Consider the following 16,205-nt stretch of genomic DNA (forward strand, 5'->3'; position numbering starts at 1 on the left):
AGTACCTTACAACTCAAACTACATTTTCCAGTCTGCTCTCCATTTGTCCACCATTAGAATATCGTACAGAATACTTTTCACTGCCCTAAAAATCCTCTGTGCTCTGCCTATTCATTCCCTCCTCAGGCAATCACCGATCTTTTTACTGTCTGCATAGTTTTGCCTTTTCCAGAATGCCGTACAGTTGGAATTATAAATTATGTTACCTTTTCAGATTGGCTTCTTTCACTTAATGTTCCTGTATGTCTTTTCATGGCTTGACAGCTCGTTTATTTTTAGCAGTAGATAATATTCCATTGTCTGCATGTACAGTTTATTTATCCATTCACCTACCGAAGAAGAACACCTTGGTTGCTTCCCAGTTTTGGCAATTATGAATAAAGCATCTATGAACATCTTTGTGCTTTTGTGTGAACATAAATTTTCAACTCATTTGGTAAATGCCAAGGAATGTGACTGCTGGATTGTATGGTGAAAGTATGTTTAATTCTGTACGAAACTGCCAAACTGTCTTCCAAAGTGGCTTTACCATTTTGTGTTCCCGTCAGCAATGAATCTCCACATCCTCACCAGCATGGTGTTGCCAGTGTTTGGATTTTAGCCATTCTAACGGATGTGTCATGGTATCTCCTTGTGTTAATTTGCAATTCCCTAATGACGTATGATGTGGAGCTTCCTTTCATATCTTGTTGGCCATCTGAATATCTTCTTTGGTGAGGTGTCTGTTCAGGTCTTTTGCCCATTTTAAAAAATCAGGTTGTTCCTTTTCTTACTGAGTTTTAAGAGTTCTGTGTATACTTTGGGTAACAGTCTTTTTTCAAATGTCTTTGGCATATATTTATTTTCTCCCAGTCTGTGGCTTGTTTTCTCATTATCATCAAGATAATCAAGCATCTTCGCAGCGGAGTTTTTAATTTTAATGAAATCCAGTTTATCAATTATTTATCTCGTAGACTGAGCTTTTTGGTGTCATATTTAATAAGTCATCACCATACCCAAAGTCATCGAGATTTTCTCCTGTGTTATATTCTAGCGTCAAGTATATTTTTAAAGCGAATAGAGCCCCAAACGAGAATAAAGGGTCCACACTAGGCAGGTCAGCCACCACTTCTTATTTATCGTTGTTATCTCCAAAGACTAAAACTCAGCTTGGCACGTAGCAAGTAATCAATACGTATATGTTTACCTGGATGAATGAATGTAAATGGCCTTTTTAGTCAGCATTTAAATTCCCACCAATAACGGACGCCCAGTTCGCCTCTCTTGCTCCTTTTCCTGGCCTTCCGCGGAGCGGCGGGGCCTCGGAGCCCCTCAGTGCCCCCTCCACTCTTGCTCGTGGCCCTCCAGGCTGCAGGTGGTAGCTTCCTTTGCTGGGGGCGGTGCCTGGACACCGGTGTCCCTCGCCTGGAACAGCCCTGCAGCCCCGAAGGAAGAGTGAAGAGCACTAGGCGGCGTAAGAGCGCGGCTTCGGGCGGCCGGGCTGGAGGCGCTCGACGGCTCGCCGCGGGCCCCCGGGACTCTGCTGAGCGCTCGACCAAGTTGGACTGGCCGGCGGGGGGCGCCCAGAGGTGGAAGAGGGGCACTCTGGACTGGGCCAGCCCCGGGCGGCCAACAGAGCGCCCACCTGCCCCGGTCCTGCGGCGCCAAGGTAGCCGGGCCGCCGGCCGCGGGGTTTCCGAGGTCCGCGCGGCTCGGCCCGAGAGCGAAGGAGAGGGAGGGCGGTCGCTGACACCGCCGCCCTTCAGTCCCAGGTCTCTGCGCGACCGAAGCTGGCAGCCTTTTCCTTCAGCTCTCGGTTTCCCGGCGGCGGCCCGAGCCGTGCCGGAAGCGGGCGGCGCCACGGGCGCCGGGGGCGAGACCTCGCCGTGCCCTGCGCCTGTTACCTGTTGCGCGCCCTTGCCGCCGAGTCTCAAGTGGGCATGTTTCAGGTGGGCAGGTCCAGCCTCCCCAAACCTGCCGCCCGGAACCTGGAGGACCTGGACTCTGTGCAGCGCGTCCTCTTCCACAGGTCAGTGCTGGGCCGGGGGATCCGCGAAAAGACAGCCCTCCGTTCCCGGGGATGAGGGCGAGGGGAGGGGCGACCTTTCTTTCGGGCATCTTGCGGCGAACGTCTCGTGTGGGATTCTCCTTGGGGCGGTGCTCGCCGCGGGAGGGGAGTCGGGACCTGCCCTCCGCCCTTTCCAGAATCGGACGCTCGGGATTCACCCGCTCTGGTCGCTCCGAGGCTGGCCCCGCGCGGGACGGGGTTACCCACCCCACTGCAGAGAACATCACCTTCTCTAGAAGAGATACAACAATTAAGCAAAGCTGTTTTTTAAACATCTCTAGACTTTCTCCAGGAAAACGAGCTGAGAGGTTTGTTTGGATTTGGGCTATGAGTGGAATTAGAAGGAGGCACTTTTTAACAAACCTAAATTCTATCCCCCCCCCCGCCCCGAGCACACACTCACGTACAGTCACGCGTGCGCATCCACACACGTAACTACACAAAAGAGATTTAGGAGTGCCTCTCGGATGAGAATCCCAACTTGCCGTAAACTGCTACTGTATTAATTTATTCTGTCGAACCTTATACTTTATGGAAAATAGACTAACAAATATTAAAGCCCATGGTAACGGTTAGAGGTTTATGGAAGAAAAAGAACTAAGAATCCACAAGGAGAGCAAATTCTATTTCCATTTTAAGATTAAGAGAGGATGGTTGAAACGCCAGGCAGTTTAATGCTGCTTTGACTCTAAGAGAGCCTGGCCTTCATAATACGTGATCTGGGAAAAACTCGCTTAGAAATATGTCAAAAGTATCTCTTGAATACATTTGTAGTGAGAAAGAGTAAGTGGCGCTTGGTAAATATCTGTCGGGGGAGGCTTACGTGAGTTCTCTCATCTGTAAGCGTTTCAAGTGACTCTTTTAAGTCTTTGTACAAAACCATATGAGCTGTAGAAATCCTGTTCTCTTAGAAGTGTGAATAGAGAAGAAAGACATTTCTGTATTTGAAGAAAAAACAATATTTTGAAGGAAAAAAGCAATATTCAACATTTTTAGCCTATAAATAAATAGTATCCTGTTTTACTTATTCTGTTAGCCAAAGATAAGGTTGGAAATGAGAAAATTGGATAATGCTTATGGATTTAAAAGTATCAGACATGGTATTCGATTCTGAGGAAATAAAGGCATAAATGGAAAAAATGGCTTAGTACGTAAATAGAAAAAATGAACTTAGTGAAGAATGACATTTAAAGGTTTATACAATCCTGTTCTGTTGGAAGTGTGCAAGGAAGAAATCCGGTCTCTTCAATTTAAAAACTGTCTTCTGAAACCTGCAATTTTCCACAGTTGGTTTCCTTCCCCTCTCTCCCCAAGAGAGCCCCTGCCGTATACAATAAAATATTATCAAATGAGCAGCTAAAAGGGGATTCTGCTAAATTCCCAAAGACAGTTCTCCCTGCATTTGAAAAACTTACAGTCCATGAATAATCCCCCAATTTATTAACTAGAAACTCATTCACAGCATGACTTTGATAAAGCTGGGAGGGGTGTTTGTTTTAAATGCTTAAAACCCTGATGCAACAGAATTTCTTCATGTTTTAAATGTCAGATGCCAAAGAATTCCAAACTGATTAACCCTGCAGGGTTTCAGATCCAAAGCACAAACCTGTCTGAATGAACCAGGACAAAAGAATATGTTTAAACTACAGTCTTCAAAACTGAGATGATTATTTCAGAAGTAAGCAGTGGAGTGTTTCTGGAATAAACCTGCTCAGTATATGAACAGCTACTTTATCTGAATTACAAATAACTGCGCCCACATGCTATGGGAACCAATGGAATCTGAAACTTAAGTGTCTTTGATAGTATGATGGCTACAATTCTCTATTTTTAACAATATGTGAAAATCTTTTTGCTTTTGCAATGCATTATTTTTGTCAGTGGTTATTTACTGTTTAATGTTTTCAAACACACTTATTAAAAAATTGGAAACATCTATAGAGGTTTCTGTTTCATTTCATTAAGACAGATTTTCACACAAGTTCATATTTAATCAAATGCCTTTTGCTCATATATGTAAAGATTTGTTCAGACATAATGTAATAGAAATTAGAGAAAACAGATAACCTTTAAACTACACTCACCTACTCATCATAGTTCTCAGGCTCTAGACCAGTGCATGGCCTATTTTTTTTATGCCAGTTTTACAACATTTTCATGTTTTTCCTTTAAAACATCCCTTGTAAGATATCCACAAAATTTTGGCAATTACATTAAAGAGACCGGTAGCCTTGAGCCACAGAACATTTATAGACAAGAAAGAGTAGCAGACTATTCTATTTTTACATCTTACTTTAAAGGATAACCCTTCTGAGTGTTTATTTTTTAATTACTTGTATATTTTCCATTGTAAATATGGTTTTCAAAATGTAAAGCTTTAAATTGCTGTGCTCTTGAAAAAGATACTTCAGCCAAACCAAAACTGAAGCAAAGTTGCAAATTTTTCTCTGCATGAGGTGTTAGCTTCAAAATATGTCAATATTAAAATAACAATAGCTCAGCTAAAAATATTCAGCTATCCTACTTCTTGATAAAAAAGTTAACATATAGGTTGTCTGAGTCAGGGAAAACTTCAGTATTGCATTTCCCAAGTTATTTTTACTTAAGTAAATCAACAAATATTTGTGTCACTCTTGATTATAGGAAGTACCCAAATAATCATATTAGCACTCATTAGAATTTTGCAAAGATTTTTCAAAAATTTGTGCACAAGGTTACTGCAATTGAATCATTCCCTTGGAGTCCTATTCCGTTGCATACTGTAATAGTTGTGGGATTTGGCAAGACTTAACTTGTCTATATTTTCCTGTTCATTCTATAATATAAAGGGATATTGAAGGATGGCGGTGTGAACTTCAGGTGATATTTAAGTGCTCTATAGAAGTAAAGTTCTGTGAAGCAGAAGGGATTATATTTACAACTGTCCTAAAAAAATTAAAACAAAACCCAAAAAGACAGCTATTCCTAAAGGCTCTGAGAAGATTCAGCTAAGTGACTTTTGCCCAGAGCCTAAAGGCTAACGTATGGCTCTGGTCCAGGCTAGAGTGCCGACATTTTGACGCCTAAGCCAGCAGAGAAAGTGAGCTAAAGGCAAGTCTCTGAAAATGTTTGATTACCTAAATTTCATGCTTTTGGCAACCGTAAAGTAAGCATATTTTAAATACCTCAAATATCCAAAATTCTCAGGGGTAAAGGTGTGCCCCATTAGATAATATTCCTGATGAATAAAATATCCTTTTAAACTCAAAAAGTAAAATCTAAAATAAATAATAAAATAAAAGCTTTTTGAAAATATAGTATATATCACACACTGCTCTGTTTCCTAACACGTAAGACATTAGATTTCAAAGGTTATCTCAGTTGGTTCTTAGCAAGCCTGTATAGTAGGTAGGGACTATTATTGCTGTCTTCAGATGAAGAAACTGATCTTGTTCCCAGTCACTTGGTCGCTTGGTTATTAGTGACAGAATCAGGATGAGAACCTGGCTCCTCTGGGGAATGCCTGGCACTTATGGATTATCAAGCATTTTCATAGTGGTTATCAAATTAGAGTTTGACAAACATAGTAGGGTTTTTTTAGGTGCTTCTGAGGGCACTTGACACTCATTTATAAACTATGGTTTTTGTAAATCTCATGTGTGTCCTACTTTTTTCTTCATCAGCAGATTGTCAGGCATCAACAATTTTTGCTGCTGTGTATTCCTGTTTTTTGTTGTTGTTGTTGTTGTTTTAATTTTTTAAATTTATTTATTTATTTATTTTTGGCTGTGTTGGATCTTCGTTTCTGTGGGAGGGCTTTCTCTAGTTGCGGCGAGTGGGGGGCCACTCTTCATCGCGGTGCGCGGGCCTCTCACTATCGCGGCCTCTCTTGTTGCGGAGCACAGGCTCCAGACGCGCAGGCTCAGTAGTTGTGGCTCACGGGCCCAGTTGCTCCGCGGCATGTGGGATCTTCCCAGACCAGGGCTCGAACCCGTGTCCCCTGCATTGGCAGGCAGATTCTCAACCACTGCACCACCAGAGAAGCCCTGTATTCCTGTTTTAAGGAGGCCTTCCTTCCTTTTGGTTGGCAGCTACTGATCTATGGCAGTAGAACAGTTTACCAAATTTGTTAGAACTTGTAAATGAAAATATACAATGAGGATAAATAAGAGTAAATGAACTGGGTTTGGGGCTTAAACTTTGTGCCATCTACTTTAGTTACTTTTATGTTTGCTTTTGGATTCTCATCTATATTCCGTTATTGTTCAAATGCAGCATGCATGATCTTGGAACAAGTTCCATACATTTTTACAGGTAATTCAATTTTTATATAGGAAAACGAGAATTTTCAATCATAACGCAATTCTATAAACATAAGATTGCCGAAATGTTATTCTTATATATTATGACTCTATCCCAAATTTGAAAAATTCCACATTATGAAGTCCGTTTTTAAAATGCTATTTTGCTGAGTCTACCAAGTTAATTATTCATGATTTTAAAGTGACTGCAGTTGTCAGTATTACTACATAGTTCATGAATTATTATTTCCATGTGCACAATTAAGGCGATATGAATTAGTTCCTAACAAAACTCTGTTACATGAATTTTTTACCTTGCAATTAAATTTTTTTAAATGGACATGACCTCCTGTGGCCCTGTTTTCATTTGGTTCTCATTGCTAGCTTATATTACTATTTAGGAAAGAGCTCTTGAACCTGCTAAAGATACTAAATATTTAATTATGTTCTTATCTGGTGTATTTTATGTCAGAATTGTATTGTTTGCCTAATTGAGATGGTAATCAATGGAAATAAGGACCTTATGTCTCATATATATTAAACTAAACATATCTGGGCCTCAGAAGACGGCTGGCCATTTGTGTAGTGGAAAATAGAAAATAAGAATACACCCTGGCCTGGAAGTTTCCTGGTGGCCTAATGGTTAGGATTCTGGGCTTTCACTGCTGTGGCCCAGAGTTCAATGCCTGGTCAGGGAACTGAGATCCTATAAGCCGTGCTGTGCAGCCAAAATACCCGGTCTAAATCTTTTAAGTCTTCCTACAATTGATAATTATGAAACAGACAGTCAGTATTCTTATAAAGCCCCTGAAAATGGCATTTTATTCTTTTCCTTTCTTCATCCTCTCCAGTATATCTAAGGGTATCAAATATTAATTTAATTAGTATAAATATAATATATAAAGTTAGAAATCTGGAAATCAGATTACCATACCCTGAAAATTTAATTAAGAATTTAAAATGGGGCTTCCCTGGTGGCGCAGTGGTTGAGAATCTGCCTGCCATTGCAGGGGACATGGGTTCGAGCCCTGGTCTGGGAAGATCCCACATGCCATGGAGCGGCTGGGCCCGTGAGCCACAATTACTGAGCCTGCATGTCTGGAGCCTGTGCTCCGCAACAAGAGAGGCCGCGATAGTGAGAGGCCCGCGCACCGCGATGAAGAGTGGCCCCCGCTTGCCGCAACTAGAGAAAGCCCTCGCACAGAAACGAAGACCCAACGCAGCCAAAAATAAATAAATAAATAAATAAGTAAACTCCAAAAAAAAAAAAATTGGGAGGCTGCAAGAGGCCAAAGTGAGAGCAGCCCTGTTTAAAAGAATTTAAAATGATTGCTATTATTTCTTCTTTTGTGAAAGATCAAGCAAAGGTGTAACTTTTTCTGGGGGCAGGGGAGGGATTTTGTTCATTAAACATACGGAAATAAAGTCAACATAACTCAGAGATTTATCTAGTATGAAAGGACATTTTTTTTTTTGGCCGCACTGCGCGGCATGTGGGATCTTAGTTCTCCGACCAGGGATCAAACTGGAGCCCCCTGCAGTAGAAGAGCAGATTCTTAACCCCTGGACCACCAGGGAAGTCCCAAGGACATTTCTTAAAAGATATACTTTTATGTGGCACTTCTTGCTCTGGTTCAACTTTGTGCAAGATCAAAGACTGAAAAAAAAAAAAACAACAGTCATGTCTTCTAGGAGTTGTCATTTGGTAGCAAAGATAGACACGTTCCTAAATAGTTTAGATACTGGGCAGACTGGCAGTTAATTATACCAGAACTTCATGGGATATGTTATGAGGGGAAGGTGGAAAGAGGAATTCTTACTATAAGGTAGGAGAAGAGCCTGGGAAGACTTCCTGGAAAAGGTACAGCTTGAATTGGGACTTGAAGGAAAATGTAGTGTTTTGGATAAGCAGCATTCCACAGACAGGGAACTGTGTGAGTAAATGATCCACAGAATAGCTAATGTTTTTTGACACTTTGTGTGCTAGGTATTTTACGTGCATTAACTCACTGGATTCCAAACAGTCCCGTGAAAGAGGTACCAATATCCTAAGTCGCAGGTAGGAAAAGTGAAGCTGGCAGAGGTTGTTTGCTCAAGATTATACCCATGATGGGTGCTGAGGCAGGAAGAGGTCTGCCTGCCAGGCTCAAAACCAGGAGGTGGGAGTGGGTTCCAGCCTGCGAAATGGTCAGTGGGACTTATAGGTATGAAGCATAGAACTGAGGTAAGGCTAAGGGCAGTGTTTCCCAAGTTTGCCTTTGAGGATCACTGGGGTTACTTTTTAAACTAGAGATTTCCAGGCCCCTCCTCTGGAGATTCTGATCCTGTTGAAGTGGGGCAGGACCCTAAAGTCTGTATGTTTAACAAGCACCTCAGGTAAGATATTTTGATTAGCAAGTTGGACACACATGATTAACTTAATTAATGCACAGCAGGAAATAAGGTCTCTGATTCCTAGTTGGTGCTCAATTATTTGTAGAATTGGAAAGTTTTTTTAAGAGACTACACAGTTTGGATTTTATTCTCTGTTTAATGGGGCAGCATTGAGACTTATGAGCAGGGTATGAAATTATTAGATACTTATAGAAAAAAATGAAGTGTTATTTATAGTAAGGAAATGTGGAGTTTTGTTAAAATTTAAAATGTCTTTTTTCTGTTTTTACTTCCAATAAGTTGCTTTTAAAATGATGAAAGGCTAAGTATTAAAGAGGTGCCTAAAGCATTTTAATTTTAGAATGGAATCTTAGGGATTGTGGTGAGAATAAGTATGTATGTCTTAACATGAAACATAACTATTAGTGATTCCACCTTTTAAAATAATAGTATCTCTGATTTTAAAAGTAATACATCTTTTTTTTTTTTAGACCTCAGTACTGATGGAAATATTTGTTTCTCTTCCTTCCTGGTTCCACTGTCTTCAGGCTTCTGACCCCATTACTTTCTCCATCACTTTTAGCTGGCAAGGTTGCCTTCTGCTTACCAGAGAAAATGAACACCATCCCATGGAGACTGCCTCAGCTTCCTGAGTGAAACTGGCAAGTCAGCATCCACACCTGCACCCTCCTTTGGGTACCAGCTTCAGGGAAGAGGTGTTAAGCAAGGTCATAGCCCTCCATCTGTTCCTAGGGTGCCATATCCTCCTGCCACCTCAAGAACCTCCTTCACCATTTATGAACTAGTCCCCTGTTCTCCAATTTGAGTGGTACATGGACCCCTCTTTTCAGGAAAGACTCTTGCAGATGGATTTCCAGGGATGACAGACTTTATTATAATTTTAAATAAACAGGCATAAGCTCTGTGCTTTATAGCTCTTATATAAGATAAAAACAATTTTATAAATGAATACAAATAAACTACAAAATAAAATTCAATCGCTAGTTTACAGTTATAAAAAAGCAAATTTAGAAATTAACACAAATAAAACCATAAAACTTAGGATATTCAGATATACATAGTTTAATGTGACAAATGAAACTAAATTGCAGCTTGAAAGTTTACATATTTGATGGCTACTGCCCAGGTTCTTTGGAGTTCTTCATGCATGTATCTCTCTGGGCCATGGGGAGACTCATCTGCACTACTCTTCTCTGTTTGGAACATACTATCCCGTAATAACAAGATAAGTTAAGCCTTCCTCTAAGAAATCTGCTGTGGCCTCACATGCCCTAGTTTGTTTCCCTTTGGGTATTCCAGTAGAACTCTGTATTTATCATAGGACACTATATGTTATAAACTGCCCATTCACCTTTCAGTCTCTACCATCCACCCATGTAGTTTAAGTTGAATCCCCAGCACCCATCCATTGAGATCATAAAATAACATTATATCCTTCTCTTACCTGCTACAATAGGAACATTTCCCCATGCATTACTCTTTGAAAACATTTCTATTCACATCATAATATTCATCATACTTTATATATAAAGGTGTATTTAACTTTTCCCCTATGGTTGAATATTTAGATTGCTTTCAGCTTTTCACTTTTACAAATTTTATAAATTTTATTTATATCCCTTATTTTCTTAGAATAGATCTCTAATAGTTGAATTACTGGGTCCTGAGGAGTAAATATAATCTAGTGGTTAATGACTTAAGTTCAGTTCTCCGTTGGCTTTGATGCCTGCTAGCCATGTGAGCATTAACAAGATGAATAAACTCTCTAAGTTTCAGTTTCCTTATTTTAGTATAGGGATATTTAGTTCATATATATTTATATACATATGAATAGAACAAGTAATTAGAGCAATGGCTGAATCTCAATAAATGCTAGCTATTATTTTGTACTTACAAAAAATATTTGATGTAGGTATTCGCAAATGACAGGTAAATTTTACCTGTTTACACTTCCAACTTCAGTGATGAGAACACTTTATCAAATTATAAAATTTTCAGTTAGAAAATGAACACGCAGTAGATTTCACACTATGGGCACCAATTTGAAGCACCTCTATAACATCTGCTTGGGAGAACTGTTAAAATGTTTGCCACTGCGAAACAATAAGAAAACCAAAGAAACAATGGCGCGTATTTACATTAACACCTAGAAGGCATTGCTTAAAAGCGTCCATTCCTCGCGCGTATGGAGAGGTAAAGGGTAGCTTCTTTTACCGCAAGGGAAACTCAGGCGGAGCGCCTCTAAGGTTTTGGAGAGCTGTTCAGCGTAGAAACAAAGTGTAAACCGCAAGAAAACAAAACAGTGGGCCTCCGCCAGTTTTAATAAGTTACGCTGCTCCAAAGGAGTGTGTTTAGGAGAGCGGAAGTGGTTAAGTTTCAGCTTCTTCCATTCCTCCCGGATACCCTCCTGGAAGTTCAAGTTAATTGGCTCCTTTCAGTTGTCTCGGTTCTCTCAGGGAAGCTTCCTCGTCTCCCTGGCAACCTGAGCTGCCACCAATTGAAGCTGAGGATTGGTGGTCACGTGTCCCCTACCCGTTCCCGAGCGGAGGCACGATGGCGGCCCCGGCAAGCCGTAGCTGCGAGATTTGAATTACCCTACTTGTAGCTGCTGCGTCCCTAATGATGGCGTCTCCGGCGTTGTGCGGTTCACGTCAGAGCCCAGAGGGACTCCCTGGAGACCCTTCCTCACAAGAAGAAGATGCGGATTGTGATCCTGAAGATCCGGTCAGCGACTCGGGTTCATACTCCTCTACGAGTACCGATTATGAGTAAGGTTCTCGAAGAGGGACAATTAAATCCATTCCTTCTGCCTCGAGAGTGTACACGTGGGCTGGGGGGAATTCGAGAGTGTTGGCGTGGTAGAGATTAAGTGGGGTTTATTTGCACCACGTTTCAATTGTGTGATAATGTGAGCCGAAATGACTGTGCCATTCTTTGTTACTTTAGGTTTTTGTGATTTTCAGAGGAGGAGGTTCTCTTCTTTGTGGTGGGTTCTGTAATAGATGAGAGTGTATCTATCTGTTAGAGTGTTCATAAAATTCTCTTCTGTCGCAGTGTCTTCTTGCTTTGATGTCATGATCTTTGTGACTTTAACCTCAGTGTTTAGAGTGAAGTGACACCCTCCACGTTTTATGTCAACTATTTAAATTATGTAGCTTTTTCCGGTTATAAAAATGAATAGCTATATAAAAGAAAGAAAATCCACCCTAGCCTCGCCATCGAGAACAACCTCTCTTAGCATTTTGGGGGGGTATTTCTGCTGTATTTTCCTATACATTCCCATGGTTTTCTTGTTTTCTATTTTATGTTATAATGTAATTTTTAAATACAGAATATCTAAGTGTTATTTTCTATTTTCTTATCCCTAAAAATAATGAAAAAGTTATTTTTATTCACAGTACCCAATGCTACTTCAGTTTTGAAGGAATTTATCCCTTACTGCTATGGATTAGAAAAGTCAATTAAAGTAATTAGCGGTAGCTTGAAATGACTAGCATTGAAAAGGTTCTGGTGCCAAAACATCAATCAGTGACTGCCATATATAGTCATTTTTAGGATGACATTTTATGTGTATTTAGAAATAACAGTTACAAGTATTTAATGTGTATTTAGGAGTACCAGTTACTTGGCAATTATCTTCACCCATAGGTATGTAAAACATTTTTATCATTATCTTTAAAAGCACAAGGGAGAAAACCATCACTAATGGCTGCTTAATTATATTCTAGAGGCTTAATGAGGACAGATTATATTCTGGAAAACTTGAACAAATTTAAGGATCAAATACTTTGTACAATCTACTGTGGTCGTTTAAAAAATAATTACAAAATTCATGGCTATCAAGCAAGGCTGCTGCAAGGAAGTATGGATTATGTAGAACCTTATTTGGTCTTGCTATGGGAGCCATAGACAGTGTGAGATTCAAATTCTTGGTTTCTCTACATCTCAGAATCACACATTTTTAACCCAGAGAGAATCTATTATATTCCCATGATCACACAGCCAAATGTTGTCAGTGGAGAAATTTAAGAGACCTGATTTCAAATGGGGTGCATTGATTTTGATGAGTGAATAAATGAGCTAGTCCTTTTTTCTAGGAAATAAGCAAGCTGAGAACTCGTGTTAGAAAACTTATTTCAAAGCATTTTGTGACTTGGAATACATGTGTGCATATATATATATATATATACATATATGCATATATATATATACATATATATACACACATATATATATAATATTTTAGTTTTTTTTAAAATGGGCATTAAACTTTCTATATCAGTCATTCACTGATCACTCCACATATTCCAGTGTCTTTATCATCCTAATAATAAAAGTACAGGAGATCTCGATTGTAAACTGTTTGGCTGGTCTATATTTCAAGTCCTACCAAGATTCAGATTTTATGGCTGTCACTTCTTGGTGTTTAGGACATGAGAGTTGATATACACTGACCAGGTAGGCGTCTGTTCTGTTTCTTCCTTATGGTATTTACTTCCCTAAGCTGCAACATCACCAATGCAAAAGGTGGGCTTCCCAGCATGGACAGGACACTGGAACAGGTGGATCCAAGGTATAGGGATGCGAACCTAAGCTTTCTCATCAAAGCTAAGAGATATGAATTGCCTGTTGTCTTTCATTGCCTACATGGAGGTTATTAAAGAAGTTATGCTACTTATTGATTCACATAAAGTATCCTGAACTTTCAGGGTTCTAGTTAATTTCTGCATATTCTTTCTGGAAATTATCATTGTTTCTTGCATGCTTTGAAACTGAAAACCAGTTTGAGCTGCAAGTGATTGTCAATATAGAATTAATAAGTTTATCATTTTTTAGATAAAATGTCTTCAGGGTACATTCTGGTATAGTACTTTTAATAGGTTTGTTTAAGACTTATAAGAGGAAATTTTTAGATTGGTGCAGTACATCTTAACCTGGCATATTGGCAAGTTCCTGAGGAAGTTTCAGAGGTAATACTGGAGGGTGGGTTGGGTTGAGGAAACCGTTGACTAGTTTCAATATTTAAAAAAACAAAAAATTATTTATTTACTTATTTGGTTGCACCGGGTCTTAGTTGAGGCAGGTGGGCTCCTTAGTTGCGGCTCTTGGGCTCCTTAGTTGCGGTGCGCAGGCTCTCTAGTTGTGGCATGCAAACTCTTGTTGTGGCATGCATGAGGGATCTAGTTTCTTGACCAGGGATCGAACCCGGGCCCCCTGCATTGGGAGAACGGAGTCTTATCCACGGCACAACTAGGGAAGTCCCGACTAGTTTCAATGTTGAAATAACAGAAATCATACATTTACTTGCAATAATGCCATGCTTTCTTTGCTTTGGTTTACATTTACCCAACTCATTGAAGCCACATTGGTTCATGTTGGCCAAAGTCATCCGTTTTATGACTTAGATTTTTGATTTTTTGAAGTGAATTGTTTATTGTGAGTTTTAAATCCTTGACTGATGGAGGCGGAAAGAGGATACTTTAGAAAGAGAATTTAGCTATAAAATGCTAAGGAGCTTCCACTGACAATAAGAAGAATGACTGGAGAAGAAGGAAAATATGCCCTTTAAATTTTTTTTTTCTGGGATTTTTTAACAACTTTACTGAAGTATAATTGACATATAATAAACTGTACATATTTGAAGTGTACTGTTGAGTTTTGACATGAATACATCTGTCAAGATAATGAACATATCCATCTTGTCCAAAAGTTTCCCCATGTGCCTCCCTCATATTACTCATGCCTGCCTCACTCTTTATAAACACTAATCTGCTTTCTGTAATGATAGCTGAGTTTGTGTTTTCTAGAGTTTTATAAAAATGGAGTTATATAGTATGGACTCCCATTTTTGTCTGGCTTCTTTTAATCAGCGTAATTATTTTGAGACGATTCATTTTGTTGCCTATATGTTGTTTGTTCCTTTTTATTTCTGAATAGGATTTCTTTCTGAATAGGATTCCATTTATTTCTGAATAGGATTTCCTTTTTATTTCTAAATAGGATTCAGCATAATTGTTTTTTTTTTTGTGATTATTCAGCATAATTATTTTGAGACTCATTCATGTTGTTGCCTAGGTGTAGTTCTTACCTTGTAATTTCTGAACTGGATTCCATGGATATATCAAAATTTATCTTTTTCTTGGGTTTTAACTTGGGAATGTGCTACTCGAAGAATAAAAATATTTCATTCAATGTTGTGGTGCAATATATTAATATCAATTTAGTATAATATTTTCCTTTTTCTCTCCTGCTCTGAACCTTGACTTTTTCCTTTTAATTTAATTTTTCTTTTATCAAATTATATAGATTAAAAAGTCAAATAGTATGTAACTAGGTTTATGATGAGACATGGTAATTCTCTGCCAGCATCTCTGTATGCTTCCAGCTCAGCATGTTTGAAGAGAATTCATTATCTGCCTTGTTTCTCCTCTAGTGTTGCCCATCTCATTTGCTGACCTCACTCTTTTCTTACTCAGGTCCTCAGATCTAGTAAGTCTCCAGTCCTGTTGACTTGCTTTTCTGATATCCACCCCACCACCTCCTCCTGCTTCTAACAGGCACTGCCTTACTTAAAGGGCTTGCGTCTCCCATACACCAGTAGTCTAACTGGTCTGGGTGCCTCTAATTTCTCCTGTTTTCAGTCTTTCTCCTATACAGCTGCCAGAGTTTGCTTTCTAAAATCATTTTTCTCTTAGAGAACCTACTACAAAAAGATACAATATGGCAGTTTGGATCAAAAATAGGATTAAACACACGCATGAACATTACCAACGAAGCTAACTAAAATGAAGTAGAGATCCACGTGCTTAACCAGGTCATCCCTGTGATCAGGAGGAGAAGGCTGAGATTTAAAAACTAACAGTAATACTTCAGGTTTGTTTGCAGATGACTGTATTATTCCGAGAATTCAACCACTTCAATTACAATGGAATGTCTTTATAATGTAGCCTGAAATAACTGAGACTTTTGAAAATGAGACTAATTCTGTTAGTATTCATAGCACATTTGCAGTGTCGGAATAGTTTTTTCAACAGATTATTATGAGAGGCATCCTGGTACAGTGTAATAAGTACTAGATTAAGAGTAGGAGTCAGACAACCTGAAAGTGTTAACATTTTCATTTCATCAAGTTTTCTCTGGTCTTGAGGGATTCAGAATTAGGAGAATTCTTGGTTATAACTTACTGTTTTACAAGATGTCTCAAGACTCCTATATACTAAGGGGCAAGTACTTAAAGAGAAAATAAAGGCTGAATGTGTAAGCGTTTCTACCTCTTTGGAAATGAAGTCTTTGTGTAGATGACCTAGAAATGACATGCTTTTCTTTAACATGAAAACTATCCTCCTGGTACTGGGAAACTTGATGGGCCTTCATCTATTTTGACTTATTTCAAAATTTAAAATATTAGGACAATTGTGTTAGAGCAGTGGAACTGTATGATACTATATGATACTATAATATCATATAGTATCTGTATAAATACT

General features: G+C 39.3%; 1 protein-coding gene across 8 annotated transcripts in view; it reads left to right on the forward strand.

The window, feature by feature from the left end:
* Positions 1 to 1,569: 1,569 nt before the first annotated feature.
* Positions 1,570 to 16,205, forward strand: part of INTU (inturned planar cell polarity protein) — an 84,675-nt gene continuing 70,039 nt past the window's right edge. For 5 of the 8 annotated variants that reach the window (XR_009008438.1, XR_009008439.1, XM_007172381.2 and 2 more), the window contains exon 1: positions 10,942 to 11,489. Coding sequence is in view for 6 of the 8 variants with exons in the window: in XM_007172381.2 (XP_007172443.2) it covers positions 11,341 to 11,489 (149 nt within the window). In the remaining 2 variants the exon portion in view is untranslated. Of the gene's footprint in view, positions 2,009 to 10,940; positions 11,490 to 16,205 lie in introns of those variants that run through there. The other 3 variants (XM_057547333.1, XM_057547336.1, XM_057547335.1) reach the window with 3 other exon arrangements.

This window comes from Balaenoptera acutorostrata, chromosome 5 (assembly GCF_949987535.1).
Source record: "Balaenoptera acutorostrata chromosome 5, mBalAcu1.1, whole genome shotgun sequence".
Taxonomy (NCBI): domain Eukaryota; kingdom Metazoa; phylum Chordata; class Mammalia; order Artiodactyla; family Balaenopteridae; genus Balaenoptera; species Balaenoptera acutorostrata.